Source organism: Colius striatus, chromosome Z (genome assembly GCF_028858725.1).
Source record: "Colius striatus isolate bColStr4 chromosome Z, bColStr4.1.hap1, whole genome shotgun sequence".
Taxonomy (NCBI): domain Eukaryota; kingdom Metazoa; phylum Chordata; class Aves; order Coliiformes; family Coliidae; genus Colius; species Colius striatus.
This window is the reverse complement of record NC_084790.1, coordinates 40,598,487-40,613,718: the sequence shown is the minus strand read 5'-3', so window position 1 is coordinate 40,613,718 and position 15,232 is coordinate 40,598,487. Positions and strand designations below refer to the sequence as shown.

The window sequence follows — 15,232 nt, the reverse complement described above, 5'->3', positions numbered from 1 at the left end:
TCATTGACTTTACAAACAGGAGAAGTAAAAAGAGTATGGTAATCTGCTTTCATACCTAAACAGCCAGTGTCTGCAGTAGCAGTACTTGCCTCCAGGTATTTGTGGCAATTCAGGATGCTACGTATTTCAGCTGTGCACTTTGTACTGTTCATTCCTGCCAGTTGTGATAACGTATTCCTCTGCAGCAGAAATGTCTTAGCTGCAAGCAAGTTGCTCATGTGAACCGGGGAACGGAAAACCTGACAGCAAAAACTGGGACAGTCCTTCCAGAGTTGTGTGTTCAAAGTCACCATCTAGACTGTATATCTGAGGCAGTGCAATCATCAGGGAATAGTGCTGTGTGTTCTTCTAATTACATGCACTACTAATTGAGATGCACCTACCACCAGCATAGCTAACTATGAGCAATAAGAAGTACCTTTTTTAGTAAAAGAAAAAATCTGGAAAATTGTAAAAAGCAGTGTAGATTTGAAGAACTGTTTTTTTTTTTTTTTGTGTGTGTGTGTGTGTTTTTTTTTCCCCATTGCTGGCTTAATAGCTGAATTTTCTTGGTTTTCAGTAATCTGAAGATGTACCTACAGCTTAGAAACATCTGAAATAGGCCTTTTTTTTGTAAGTGCTTAGCAACTATCAGCTTTTAAAACTTTAGGTTATTCCTTTCAAAAAGATTCCCATATTTTTTTCAAAAGCCGTATATTTACCTTGATGAATATTATATTGAAGACAGACATTTGTCCTGCAAGACATTGCTCTGTATAAGATACTGAATACAAGACACGCCTTATGGATATTTCTTGCTGCTAGTGTCTACGTCCATTAAAACTGATGGTGGAAGGATGGATCTTAAGTACTTAAACTGAGCCAATCAGCACACAAGAGTAGCCTGCAGGATTAAAACTGACAACTATTAAAACTTTAATTAATGAACTTAAAAGTCAACAAGACTACACTTGCCAGCTACCTCTAAAAGCACCATACCAGTTCTGATAATCTGAGCAAAGCCAGAATAAGAAGGTGAACAAGACTGTTGACTTCTGGAAAATCAGGGCTATGCAAAGAAAATTATTTATAAGGTACCGTAGTATCTCTCATAATACACACACATAGTGGCCAAACAGTTTACAACCTATACTTAGTCATTCTGTTTTATGCTGACACTCACATGTTATTGAAATCTACAAATTTAAGAAAGCATTTCTTTATTTGGGCCTGGGACTTCCAAAGGGAAGAGATTTTTAAATCATGAGAACTTGTTTTTGTGATTACATAATTATGTAGGAACCTGTGTGAAAGAAGAGGAAAAAGCTATTACTAATGTGAAGTTGCAGTCCAGATGAATTAAAAGTATTTGCTTTTTTTTTTTTTGAGAAATGGTGTGTTTTTTTCGTATGACAGAGGATGGATCCAAAAAAGCCTGAAGATACCTGACTGCTGCCCAGCATAGTATTCAGCGCTCTGAAATGCGACTTTTCACAGCTGCATACACTTGTAGTGGTTTCAACACAGACAACAATCAAGTCCCACACAGCCACTCACTCACACATCACAACCCCATGATAGGATGGAGGAGAAAATCATGAGTGTAAAAATGGAAAAACTCATGAGCTGAGATAAAGACAGTTCAATAAGTAAAGCAAAATCTGTGCACGTAAGCAAAGCAAAACAAGGAATTCATTCACCACTTCCCACAGGCAGGTAAGTGATCCACCATCTCTGGGAAAGCAGGGCTCCATCATGTGGAATGGTTACTTGGGAAGACAAAGGCCATCACTGAACTCTGTCCCTCCTTCCTCCTTCTTCTCCCAAGTTTATAGGCTAAGCATGATGCCAGATGGTCTGGGATATCCCTGAAGTGGGATGAGGTCAGCTGTCCCAGCTGTGTCCCAACTCCTTGTACATCCCCAGCCCACTCACTGGTGGGGTGGTGAGAGAAGCAGAAGAGGCCATGGCTGTGAGCCCTGCTCAGCAGTAAGGGAAACTGTCCTGAGTTATTGGCATGGTTTAGGCCCATCAGGGAACAAAAGACCATGATTAGCCTCAAGTACCAAAGACCTGAGAATCACCAAAGGGTAGGGAGAGCTTAATTGTCGCTTAAGGTCCAGCACAAAACAGACCAGGCTACTCAGCTTGGGGAAGAAAACAGAAAATCATTTAATGCAACATCAACTAAAGCATAACCATAAAACCCCAAAACATAACCAACACAGAACAACACAGAGTGGTACAATGATGAAGAGTCCAACGAGCCCTTTAAGACCACCTTCTCCCCACTCCTCCCCTCTTCCTGGACTCAAAATCCTGATCCCGGTGTTTTTACCTCATCCCCCACTGAATGGCCCAGGAGGGCAGGGAATGGGGGTTTCAGTCAATCTATTCCTGATGGCTTCTGCTGTTTGTCTCTCCTCAGGGCAGGTGGGCTCTGCACCAGTCCAACCTGCATGTCAGTGGAGTACCTCACACACACGGCAGCCCTGCACGGGCTGCTTGACGTGTGTTCATCACAAAGGCTGCAGCTCCTTTCTGCCTCTCGTGTGGGTCTGCTCTGCAGCCCAGAGGCTCTCCAGCACAGCTGGTGCCATGGCCGCGTTGTCACACAGACTCCTGCCTGTCCAGGCACACTCACTCAGAGCTGCTGGTAACTCTCAGTCCTGCCATTGCCCTCCATGGGTTGCAGGGGTACAGCCTGCATTCTCGCCATGGCTTGCATAGGAGTCCCTGGTCTGGTGCTCCTCTCCTTCCTCCTTCTCTGGCTTTGGGGTCTGTGTGGTCGCCTCCATCTTGTATCACTCTTACACCTCCTACCAGCACTTCAAATTCCCCTCCCTAAATAGTGATGGCAGAGGCACAAGATTGGCCCAGCTGGGCCGGAGGTGGGTCTGAACCCAGCAGCCGGGGGAGAGTCCAAAAACTTTTTACTGGGTCTTCACTACAACCTCTTCTCCCTGTTACCGAGCAAACGCTGCTCCTTGCTAAACCATGACAGTTACCAACTCTGTTTTCAGCACAAATCCAAAACACAGCTCCACACTAGCTACTGTGAAGAGAATTAATTCTATCCCAGAAATGAGTAGCACAACAGTAATTTTAGAAATGTTCACAGGATTAGGCTCTGTAGTAAACAGATATCACGCTTTACACAGAATTTATTGAGAAATGTCTATATCTTTGTTGTGCTAAATCATGGTTCTTCAAATCAGTAAAATAATAAGATAAATTTTAAAGAAAGATAAAAATTTCTATGGAGTCCACTTGCAAAAATGTAATGTATATTGGCAAAGCCATTTACCTAGTTAGCTGAACATTTGAAGGGAATGTGATTTCTTAATGATTTCTAAGCACTGCAAGTACTCAACAACATACTGTAGCTGAGATTAATAAACAATTACTTATCCACCTATGACTCAAATAAAAGTGCAAATTAGGATGTTTTCCACCTTTTGCTTTCCTCTTGTGGCAGTGCTGTCTCCATAAAGATTGGCTAGAGATTAAACAAGTAATAAACACCAGCATTAATATCTTGTTCAAAAAAGATAAGCACTTGGAACATGGAAATATGCTATCAAATTAGAAGTAATTTGCATAAGTAAAAAAAAATCCGGAAAGTTGGTAAAAACAGTAAGAACTTTCTGTGCTTTAATTTCACCCTGGCACATGGGCAACAATAAAATCTCCCTGTCCCACATTATCACTTGTTTCTGAAGCACCACACTCAGCTGCTGTATTGGAACTTCCAGCATTTAGCACCAGGACAGCACTGAAAGCCAAGATTTTCAATGAGGTAAAAGGCAGCTGTGGCATGTAGTAAATAAATAAGCATATATTTCTGTAGAGTAACTGAGTAGACAATTTAGTAGATCTCAGGGCAATATATTCTTGGCTACCAGAGTTTCGTGTGACCCAGCAGATTATCTGTAGGAAGATTAAGCTTCTGTTCACATGTACCAGGGTGTGTTCCTACCTGTATACACAACTGTGTCTAGCACCCTAGGTTATGTCTCAGACTCATTTTTTATTTGTACTAATGTTTGCCATACTTTTTGTTCCACGGTATGTAAAGCACTGCCTGGAATTTCTTTTAAATCATGATTTTAACTTTCTCTCTGATACACACATTTCCCACAAAACTTGTTTATGGAAAACATCAGATAACTGCTTTTGAGAATAGGCAGCAGGAAAGAAGCTGTCTTTCACACTTTACAGCAAATTTAAATCAGTTACCTAGTGTCATGGTTTGACCCAGCTAGCACAGCAGCACCACGACAGTCTCTCGCTCGGTGCCCCCATTCACCCCCACCCTCGTTAGGATGGCGGAGGACCCAGCGAAATGGGAGTAAAAAGATAAGCAAGGTTGTTGTGGATTGAGACAAGGGCAGGGAGGGCTCGCTGCCAATTACAGTTCCGGGCAAAACAGACTCCAGTACTCAACTTAGAGAGGAAAGTAGGAAAGTTTATACTACAAGAAACAGAATGGAATAAAAGTAAAAAGGGAGTAGGACGATGAGAAAATTACAACCAGCACTTTAAGATCTCCCTCCCCCATCCCTCCTTTCTTCCTGGGCCCAGATCACTTCTCCCCATATCTCTACCTCCTCCCCCCTCAATGGCTCAGAGGGGCAGGGAGTGGGGGATGTGGTCAGTCTCTCACAGATGGGCTCTGCCGCTTCTGTCTTCCCAGATGAGGATGACTCCTGGCATTCACTCTTCTTCTGCTCCAACACGGGGTTCCTCCCCCGGGACACAGTTCTTAGCAAACTTCTCTGGTGTGGGTTGCTTCCAGCAGCTGCAGCTTCTGCAGATACAGGGTCCCTCACACGGGACACAGTCCTTGGTGAATATCTCTGGCGTGGATTCTTTGCCATGATTGCAATTTCTGCAGTTACAGGGCCCGTTTCTCAGGACAAGGCCTCTTCTGGGCATGAGTTTAATGAGCTGCTTTGTCGTGGGTTCCTCCCCACAGTTACAGCTGTGGCTATTGGGTCCCTTCCTCGGGACATAGCCTGCTCCAGCCATAGTGATAAAGGGTCCCTCCTTCGGGACACAGCCTCTTCTGGCCATAGTTTTAAAGAAGAAAATCACTGCCCCTGGCTCAGAGTCTGCAGTGAAGTGACTGGGTCCCTTCCATGGGACACGGCCTCCTCTGGCCATAGTCACTGTCCCTGGCTCCGGGCCTTTAATGAAGTGAATCACTGCCCCTGGTCTGGGGCCAGCTTTAGCAACATGAGTCTCTGCCCCTGATGCGGGCTCATTATCAAAATGAGTCTCTACCACTGATGTGGGGTCTTTAAAGAAATGAAAATAAATCTCAGCTTCATCAGTTCTCTCCATAGAATGCAGGGGAGTCTCTGCTCCAGCACATCTCCTCCTCTCTTTCATCACTGACCTTGGAGTCTGCATGGTTGTTTCTCTCACTGTTCCTACTCCTTGCACCACCACCAGAAGAAAAAGAAGAGGCAGAAGAAGGAAGAAAAAGATGGAGGAAGAAACCTCCTCTTCCAGCGTCTTCTCAAAAAGTGATCGTGGAGGCGTCTAATTGGCTCAGCCCCAGCAGTGAGTCTGGCTCAGAGCTGGGGAGAGTTGTGAGCAACTTCTTACGGGAGCCATTTTTACAGCCCCTTCCCCCTTAACCAGAAAAGGCTGTCATGTCAAACCATGACACCTAGTCAGGTAAATGTAGGACTTGAAACTACTGCGGGTCAAGCACTTAATACAAATCATTGTGATAATATTTATATTAATATTTGATGTGGATATTAAGACTGTAAAAACCACAGTATTTATATGGTTGGCTACTACCCAACATTCACACTTGAAGTGTTGATAGCTTTCTTTAGGGGATGCTAGTGATTGCAAAAGTAAGATTTTTTTCCTTTTTTATAAACACTATGATAGGTTTGTGTGGAGCTGCTTTTCCTTGGTAACGAGGGAGGTGCTGCGGTGCTGCCCCTGTAAACAGTTCCCAAAACATCCCCTTGCCTCTGAGATTTGGACCAAACTCTGGCACAGACAGGCCAGTCCTTTCTCGTCCTTATAGTCTCAGGATTACTGTTAAAAATTGCAAAACTATGAAATATCAACACCATTTAGGCCATGTCAATACCTAAGACAAATAGCAGTCGAACATGCACAAATAAACACACATTTCACCTAAAAAGAATAAGAAAATATTGAAGTCTAATATTTGATCACAGGAATCACAAAATATCTCTTTTACAAAGAGATCCATACCTCTGTATTTTTAAATATATATATATATAGATATCTGCTGAGTTTCAGAAACATGCAGAGGATATGTTACACATAAATGCAGGTTATTTTCTCTCATTAAGAACTTCTCTTAAATCATATGACAATTTGATATAATAAACCACTTCTGGATCTATATAATGCCACCAAAGGAAAATATTCCAGGATTTTTGTACTGAAGAAAGAGAGGCAAACCAGGCAGGGCTAGCCATTCTTGTAGGTTTCTAGTCCTCATTAAGTAAGGCTGGATAAACATTGACAAATGAGACATTAAGTACAGCCAAAAGCAAAATTTCATAAAATAATAAACTGGAAGTTCTTGTGGTACACAATTTTACAGAGCCAGAAATGAAGGACCATCACCATTAATTCAATGTTCACTGCTTCTCCAGTGAAACAAATGTAAATCGGTATCTACTTACTGCAGCTCACTGTACGTGAGCTCACTGTAAGTCTCCATTTCACTGTTCTGATTCACTTCACTACTATTTTCTCCTGTACATCACTAGATGCTTAGCTTTTGCTGAGGGAGATCATGCAAGTCAAGGGCTGTATGTAAAAGTCCTCTAAAATGAAGAGTGGGAAAATTGATTGCTCTCAGAGAGGAAAGTTAAAGTTGCAATGTATACAGAGCTGGAGTGTGGAAAGTGTCAGCTCGATCAATGCTGATGAGGTAAATGGTGCGAGCATGTGGAACAGCACTGTGTGACTTAGCCTCTTCATCTCCTGCCTTTGTGGGTTTTTGTCAAATACGATGTGAGCTATTTCTTTCACAAAGCTGCAAAACAGTAATGATTTCTTACTTTTTAATTATTATTTGGTTACAGACATTGGATAAGGGAAGGAGGCGGACATCATCTGGAGATAAAACAGTAAGAGGGTTTTGTCTATCAGCAGCTGTGCATGAGCCATCAGCAGCTGTGCACACACTTCATTGTTTTAGGATAAAATCATACAGAAAAGTATCATTCCAGATGGGGAAGGTTTATGTACGTCAGCCCTCAACCAGTCACACTGAGACTTACTTCCTATGCTGTTCACTGCTCAGCCTCCAGCAATCCATCGTGCTGCATCTACAACTGCCATCTTCTTCCACTAATAACATGTTAACATCTTCCATGCTCAACACACCAACATAACCTGAACCTCAGGTGTTTTGTGTGCGCTAGGCATAAACATTCTGTTAGAGCTAGAATTGCTGAGAAATGCCCTCAGATCCAGTTTTGAAACACAGATCTCTCAATGCACCTGATCTGCACATGGTGGTGTGCTGATTTGCACATCTGTTTCTGTATCAGGTTTGTTCTAACCATCTGGTTTTGTAAAGGGTGAAGTGGGTAACAACAAAGTGACAAATATCACTGAAAATAACAGAGCCAAACTCGAGAGACTTTACCAGTTTTTTTATCACTATATTTTTAATGTGGAAAACGAAAAGTGTGTCAAGAATATGTGAAAAAACAAACCCATGTCAAGCCAAATGGAGCCCCAGGACCTACACACGTATACTGTATTATATGTCTTCATGCTTTGCCGGTATGCATAATACTATAGCTCCTGTGATATCATCTGCAGATACTGATTCTCCATGATTCTGTAACTGAAATTCACCCATTAGAGGTTAATATCACCCCTTCAGAGATAAGTATTGGCTACTTAGTGGTTTCAGAGCAGAGGCCATAGCCCTCCTCACTCACTGCTCGTAACAGCTGGCTACCATTGGCAAAACTGCTCTCTCAGATCCTACCTCACTGCACAGCTCTACAAATACTATACACAGTTGCTAGGTAATATGTGTAGAGATGCCCAAGGCAATACACATCCAATTTCCTTTCAGTGTACTTAGAACATTTTGAGCTAGAAATACCTCCTGCTTCCTTTCTATCCAACAGCCCTTTCTCCATCTCCTGAAGACTACACCATAACTGATGTAGACCAGTGTCAGGTGGAGAGAGCTGCACTGACTGCATATCCCTGTTCACATACAAACAAATCCCAAATCACCTTTTAGCATAGGTGAAAAGCTTGTTTCTGCAGTTGGGTGTACCTGCCATTTCACACTTTCCAGTGAGCCAGGCAGGTGCCCACGGCAGCACGTGTCCTGTGAGGGATGGTACCCCAGCATGTGCCAGCTGCATCCACATTAGTCTAAGCATCGCACGCCCTTGCGCTCGCACTCAGCCCCACATTTTTAATCAGTAAAGCTTGGGAAGAGGGAATCAGCCACTCAGAGGGCATGAGATGCTTTCTAACTGGAGCAAACTGTTTTCTGCGTGAAAACAAATGTCACTCAAAAAGTGGCCTTCCCTCCTCACTCACACCCCCTTCTCTTTTCTTGCTGTCACAACCACCACGCCAGCAAAGAGCAGGTTCTGACTTCATTTTCTGCATTACGAACCCCAAATGCCTCTGCCACCTCCGGTGTCATCACTCGGCTCCACAACCAGGCAGACCCCCTGCCACTTGCTCTCTTCCAGTCAGTCTGCTCCCCGAGTTCTAAAGAGACGTTGCAACAGACAGGTGAGCTTGTAGGACCTCTGCTCAGCTTTATTCTCTACCACCACTTTCACACTCTGAGTGCGGAGGCTGCAAGTACTGGTTTCGCCCAAGGTGAAATACGAGCCCACCCGAGAGACTGAGTTTCTGCCGGCCCGCAGGCTGAGCTGCTAAAATCTTCTCACCTCACCTCACCCCGCCTCCCCTATCCTTCCCCCCCCGCGCACTTCTCCGCTCCGCCCGCCCGCCCGCCGGCAGCCGCCTCAGGCCGCCGCCGTGTGGCTGGCGGGAGAGGAGCCGGGCCCCCACCCCCGCCCCCGCCCTGCTCCACCCCGCCCCGCGGGCCACCGCATTCGCGTCCGCGCCTCGAAGCAGCCGACCGGCCCACGCGCGCCACCGCCCACGGGCAGCGCCCGCCTCTCTCTCCCCCCGCCCCTCGGCCGGGCCTCCTCGGCCCCTCAAGGACTCGGGGGCGCTCAATGTCAGGCGGCCGGCGCAGCGCGGCCGCCGGAAGGGGGCGAGCGCGGGGAAGCGGCAGCAGCCTTGCGCGGAGCGCTGCTCAGAGTCGGCGGCGTGGGCCATGCCGGGCGGCGCGGCGGCGCGGAGCTGAGCGCAGCCCAGCCCAGGGCTGCCGAGCCCAGCCGCGCCGCTGAAGGGCACCGGCGGCGGCCAGGCTTCCCCGTGCTCTCCTGCGGCTGGGGCGCGCCTGTCCCGCAGCATGGAGGCTGCGAAGAGCAGCTCCTCTGCCGGCAGCCGGGACGATGGTAGCGCTAACGCTTTCCCAACCAAGCCAGGGGCCCCAGTGGAGAAAGCCCAGAGCAGCCCCGGCGGCGGGGGCAGCGGCAGCGTGAAGGAGCATGGCAATTCGGTGTGCTTCAAAGTGGACGGCGGCGGGGGCGAGGAGCCCGTGGTGGGCTTCGAAGATGCCGAGGGGCCCCGGAGGCAGTACGGCTTCATGCAGCGGCAGTTCACCTCCATGCTGCAGCCGGGGGTCAACAAATTCTCCCTCCGCATGTTCGGCAGCCAGAAGGCGGTGGAGAAGGAGCAGGAAAGGGTTAAAACTGCGGGGTTCTGGATCATCCACCCCTACAGCGACTTCAGGTGAGCGCGGGGCTCCCGCCACGACAACGGGGCTGGCGCTGCCGCGGTAGCCAGGGCGGCACGCGTGCCGCCTCACACCTCGCCCGGCGCAAACTTCGGCAGGCTCGGGCCCGGGGGAACGCCACGCGGAGGTGAGGGGCTTCCCCCGCGGTGGGCCCGCGCCCGCCCTCACCCCTTCACTCCCACGTTCCCTTCGCCGCTCCGCACGGCGGCTGAAACTTTGGTTCCCCTCTCCGTGTCTCCCGTCTCGGCCGGCGGGGAAGGGGCTGGAAGCCGGCTCCGAGCGGCTGCCTTGCCCACTCAGCTCTCCGGCCACCGCCGCTGAGCCGGCCGCGGGACTCGGCTTGGCCCGCTCCGGCGCTCTCCAGCGTGCTGCACTCGGGACGGAACTGCAGACTCCGCCTCGTCCCTCAGGGTTGCGGGCAGCGCCCGGACGACGCGGAGTCTGCGGGTCCGTTCTTGACTCGCTGCTCCCGTCGGGTGGGAAGCGCCGCCGTGTCGGGGCACGGCCGTGCCCCAGGGTGGGAGAGCTCGGTGGGGCGCGGGCAGGAGCAGAAGCAGCAGGATTAAAATCTCACTAAAATCTCTGGGTCGGCGCTGGGCTTCAAGACGGCCCCTTCCCGTGTAACCCGGAGAAAATACTCCAAGGCGTAATGTGAAGGAAGCACGTCTTGGTCAGAGTGGCAGAAAAATAACTTTATCCAAGCTAACGTTGTGTGGGATACCACGTTTTCATAGGTAGATGGGTGAATGTGGTGTGAAATTAGCAGTAAGTTGAACGTATGCAGAATTAGAATATTCACATGAAAGGCAATGCAAATAAATTCTCGGAGAGAGATATTGCCCTTTTAAAATTACATTTTATGTAAAGGATTATTTCGTTATATACTCTATGACAGCTGGCTGTACGTCTTTGTAAATTTCACACACTCTACAATATTTGCTGAAGAACTGTCAATGTTGTTAATTTAATCAATGGCTTGAATTGAATTGCCTATATCTATACAGTAGGTGAATTGTACCAGAGATCATGTTTAAAAAAGGAAAATCCAGAAGGTTCAATAGTTACATGGATCTTCTAAGAAAAAAGTAGGTTAAATAGGACATGCTTCCAATGAGAACAGGAGGAAATACTTCCAAAGCCCAAGTTTCTGTGGGACTGTTCAGTGTGTGGTGTTACACAGTGACCTATGCTAGCACCTTGCAGTCAAGCCCAAGAGCAGTACAGCTACAGGAGTGGAGGATCAGGGCAGCACTCAGCTATGACTTGAAGTCATACTTCAAATCTGTTTTTTTCCTGGGTCCCTGGAGGCAATAAGCTGCACTTGTTCTGTTCTTTCCCTGGAGTACCTTTTCCCCCTTGCATGCCAGCTCAGTTGCACTAGCCAGGTACATTAAGGGGGGAGAGCGCCAAGAGTCTATCCACTCCCTTTCTGCCAGCTGGAGAGGGATGTAGCAGGTCACATCTGCTGTGGTGGTAGCAATACGCAGGGGATTAGCAGGGTCTGATAGCCTCTTACTTGTGTGTATGCATGAGTAACTTTATTCACATGAGGATTCCATTAAAATGAATAACATTATTCCTGCAAGTAAATTCCCTCGTTTTGTTGTAACCTTGGTTTCCTTGAGAGAGGTGTACAAACAAACCATGTTTTGGGCAATAGGAGCTTCTGCCTCATACTGTTTGTCATGTAACTTTTTAAGCTGATATGTGAAATAAGTGATAGGTACGTTGGTTCTGCTTCATCTAATTCTTCCTGCAGGGAAGTTTAGAGATCGTAGCATATGTTTACTCATTTTTTTTTCAGTAGAATTAAACAACACTGCATCCTTTTCAGGCCTTTTGCCTGAAAATTCTTAGACTAGCTATTTACTGAGGGCTTTAGTATGTTTTTATTTTATTAGAATGGAGGTGTTTGTTTTTTAAATAAAATTCATAGTCTTTCATTAATATTGGGATGATGTGACCTGATCTGGACCCAATTTTTTAGCCAGTATGTAGGACTGTTTCAGTGTGAAATGTTTCTGTTGTTTCTCCTGAAATAATTGCAACTGTATAATGGTATTACGATTATTGAGTGGCAGCATTTGCAGAAACAGGTGAAGAAGTTGTACTATATCATGTGTTCATCTTCCTATATGGAAACTGCGATAATGATAGTAAGTGCCTGCTAACAGTATCTCTGTACCAGAATAAATGTGTAGGTAAGGACAGAATTGTTTTGGTTTATTTTTGCATGTGATTTTGTAACAACGTCATGCTTGTAAGAAGAGAAACCTTAAAACATCTAAAGGAATTGAGAGTAGTCTGTTTTCACTGTGTTAACTGGTGATACCACCAAGGGAAAGAACTAAATTTTCTAGCAAAATAAGAAAAAAAAAAGGTAAAAAGATGAAAAAGATCAATATTTTACTGTATCCAAGTGGGAATATTTAGAGTAAGTTTGTAAATTTAGCTATGATTAGGGTATTGGTGACACATCTGAAAATGGACATCACAGCAAATTTTAAATATAGGCACACTGTATTGGGTTAACCATGCAGAACATGGGAAGATTTTGGTACAGGCTTCTATGGACTCTCATTTATTTTTGGTTTTCTAGTACTGGATACTAGTATGCATTTGCTGGGATACTTCAGTTACATTTCTTGACCTACTTCTCATGATTTCTGTAAAACTTTGTATGTCTATCTACACTGAAAAATATTTTGACATGTAGTGCAGGAGGGCAGGCAGCGTTCCTGCACCCTCTTGCCCCACTTTTTTGGTACAGGGCATGGAAGCAGAATCTGTAAACTCAGTGCTCTGTGAGTTGGTTACTTGCATTCTTGTGGGGCTTGGTCTCTAGTTTTATGGTTCTCTGTCCTACCTGTTTTTGAGGCAAGAATTGGCTCTTCATCAAGCAGACACACCCTTGGAGAATTAAATTCAATAAGTGTTACATAATTTTTCCACAAGGGGACCATTTTGTTCCTGGTTGTCTTTCCCCAGTCTTCTGAGGTTAATGTCTAATTTGGAAGCTGTTATGTAAACCGAGCACTTAATGCACATCAAACCCAGCACAAGAACTTTGTTTATCTCTTTGCAGCTGTGCCCACTGCATCTCTAAACTTGGACAACAATTCTGTGTAATTGCATGACTCACAAAAGTGAATTTATTGTTAGTGTTTTGGTAAGAGTTTATTGAAGTCCTGTTTGCTTTCTGTGAGTTGCTAAGTGTCTCTTGCGGTCTATGCTCATGTGTGGAAGACTGAGCTCATAGGAGAGAATCACAGGTGCAGCCTTGTGGTCCCATGGCTGCCAGAGGCAAACAGAACAAAGGCAGTGGGAGATGGGGGCAACTGCACATGGTTCTGCTGCTGCCATAGGCATTTCACTCATTTCAGAGCAGGGTTACAGTGGATGTGGGCTTTGAGTGACTTTTGCATGTTACAGCCTCCTGGTGTTAGTGGAAGTGTATGAGGCTGATTTTTCAGATGATTAATTATCAGTATCCTTTGGCACATCAAGAGTTTCTTCAATGCTGTGGGCTCACTTGCATGCCAGGGCTGTTAGTCCAGCCCTGTAGCATCTGCCTCCCTCTCTCACTCCTAAGGGTACACAGAGAAACTTGTGCTGTCATGGTTTTATTACTGCATCAGCTGGGGCATCTGTCATCAGAAGTCTAAAAAGAGAACAGAGTTGCTACCTCCAATTTCACACAGGAGAGGCATCTTTTGAGTAGAGATAGCAATGTATATGAAAGACTGAGTAGGAATAACGCATGTATTGGTAACTGTAGCCTTTGCAAGTGATGGTTACAGTTCTCTGTTGTTCAGTAACAGCCCTTGACTGTGAGTTTAAATTGGCTTCAAGATGAAGTGAATGGTGACTGTGTTGTGGAGTTGTGTGCAGAATAGTGGATAAGGAGGTGCAGTGCAGAGTGCTGAAAGTCTTTTCCCTGTGTAGATGAACACAGAGTATGAACTGATTTGCAACAATAGCAAAAAACTATTGACATTTCATGTTGAGAGTGTCTTTGGTTAACTTCTCATCTATTTGAGCAGCACAAAACCTTATTTTAAAGAAAAGAAAAAAGTAAAAGCAGTGTTAATTCTAAAATTTGAACAGAAAAATTCATAGCATAGGGATGTCAGATTTTTTTAACAGGTGACATTCCAGTTTCAAAACTTTTTTGCATACGCATTTGAAGGTTATTGCATAAAGGTATGAATTTACCATATAATTCTTTACAAATCATAGAGAACTCTGTCAGTGCTACCTTGTAAGTAAGTTTCATGTCGGATTTGAATGAGTTTTAATCAGAGTGAAAGACACAATAATATTTGCATGTGTACATTGAAGCACTTATAGAAGAATATTTTTGTGTCTGTTGCTACTAAACTCCATTTTGTTATTTTGTGTAGCTTTATGCGACCCATTCATGTTGTCATGCACACATGCAGCTTAAATTTTCAATTAAGTGCATGCCAAACTATATCATAATTGTAACAGTTTAGTGTGCCTCATTTGAGGTTTTTTTTTATAGTACCTCTGTCCATTTTGAACTTACATTGGCTTATGAATCAATTTTCTTTCCAATTTGTACCTATTGTTTGGACCTGTCTTTGACCACTAGCCATCACTCTAACATGGTAGACTATGTGTATTATATGTGTAGCTCATGTACAACTTTCTAAAATTCGTGCATGCATTGATTTCAAACCTATTCTTCTTTGGGACTGGTCTTAGCTCTATGTGTTATACCTGTCATTATATTTTAAGAAGCTTAGGATAAGCACTTTGTCCCTGTCTTTTGTCACATGTCTGTAATGTCTCAGTTGAAGCTAATGAGATTTATTTTTTTGTGGGCTGTTACACACTTAGGTTTATATAGAGCAGCAGAGTTTGAAGGTAACGCTATATGCACTGAAGACAAAATATGCTGTATTATACTTAAACGTAATTGATACAGATCTATGTATGTAAAATCAGGTATATAAGTCGTGTTGGTTTATATTAAATAGATCAGATACAAATTACTGTGGGTTGTAATGGATATGTTCTGTCATCGGTAGTGTAGGAGTATGAAATGTCTAGTTTTGGATTCTCAAGTTAGTCATATAATCAGTCTTATTGCACAGGACTTGTCATGAGGTTTTCTTACTTTATTGAGACCTTTGAATTATTTACGAATAAATTGATAATCAGGGATTTAGAATTATACATTCCTTGCACAAACAGACTTTTTTTTTTCAATTATTTATGTTTTTATGACTGAAGCACAGTTTTAGCTAGGGCTATCTTTCATATGTAATTTTCAAATACTATTGTGCTGACTATAATTTTTATTTCTATTAAAACAAAACTTTATGCAGATAAACTATTTGTATTACTTGAGCATTCACTCTT

At 44.6% G+C, this 15,232-nt stretch overlaps 1 protein-coding gene across 1 annotated transcript in view; it reads left to right on the top strand.

Annotated features, from left to right (window-relative positions):
* The first annotated feature begins 9,457 nt into the window (after positions 1 to 9,457).
* HCN1 (hyperpolarization activated cyclic nucleotide gated potassium channel 1) overlaps positions 9,458 to 15,232 on the top strand; it is a 204,145-nt gene continuing 198,370 nt past the window's right edge. The window contains exon 1 of the mRNA XM_062018655.1: positions 9,458 to 9,840. Within this exon, the coding sequence (XP_061874639.1) occupies positions 9,458 to 9,840 (383 nt within the window). The remainder of the gene's footprint in view (positions 9,841 to 15,232) is intronic.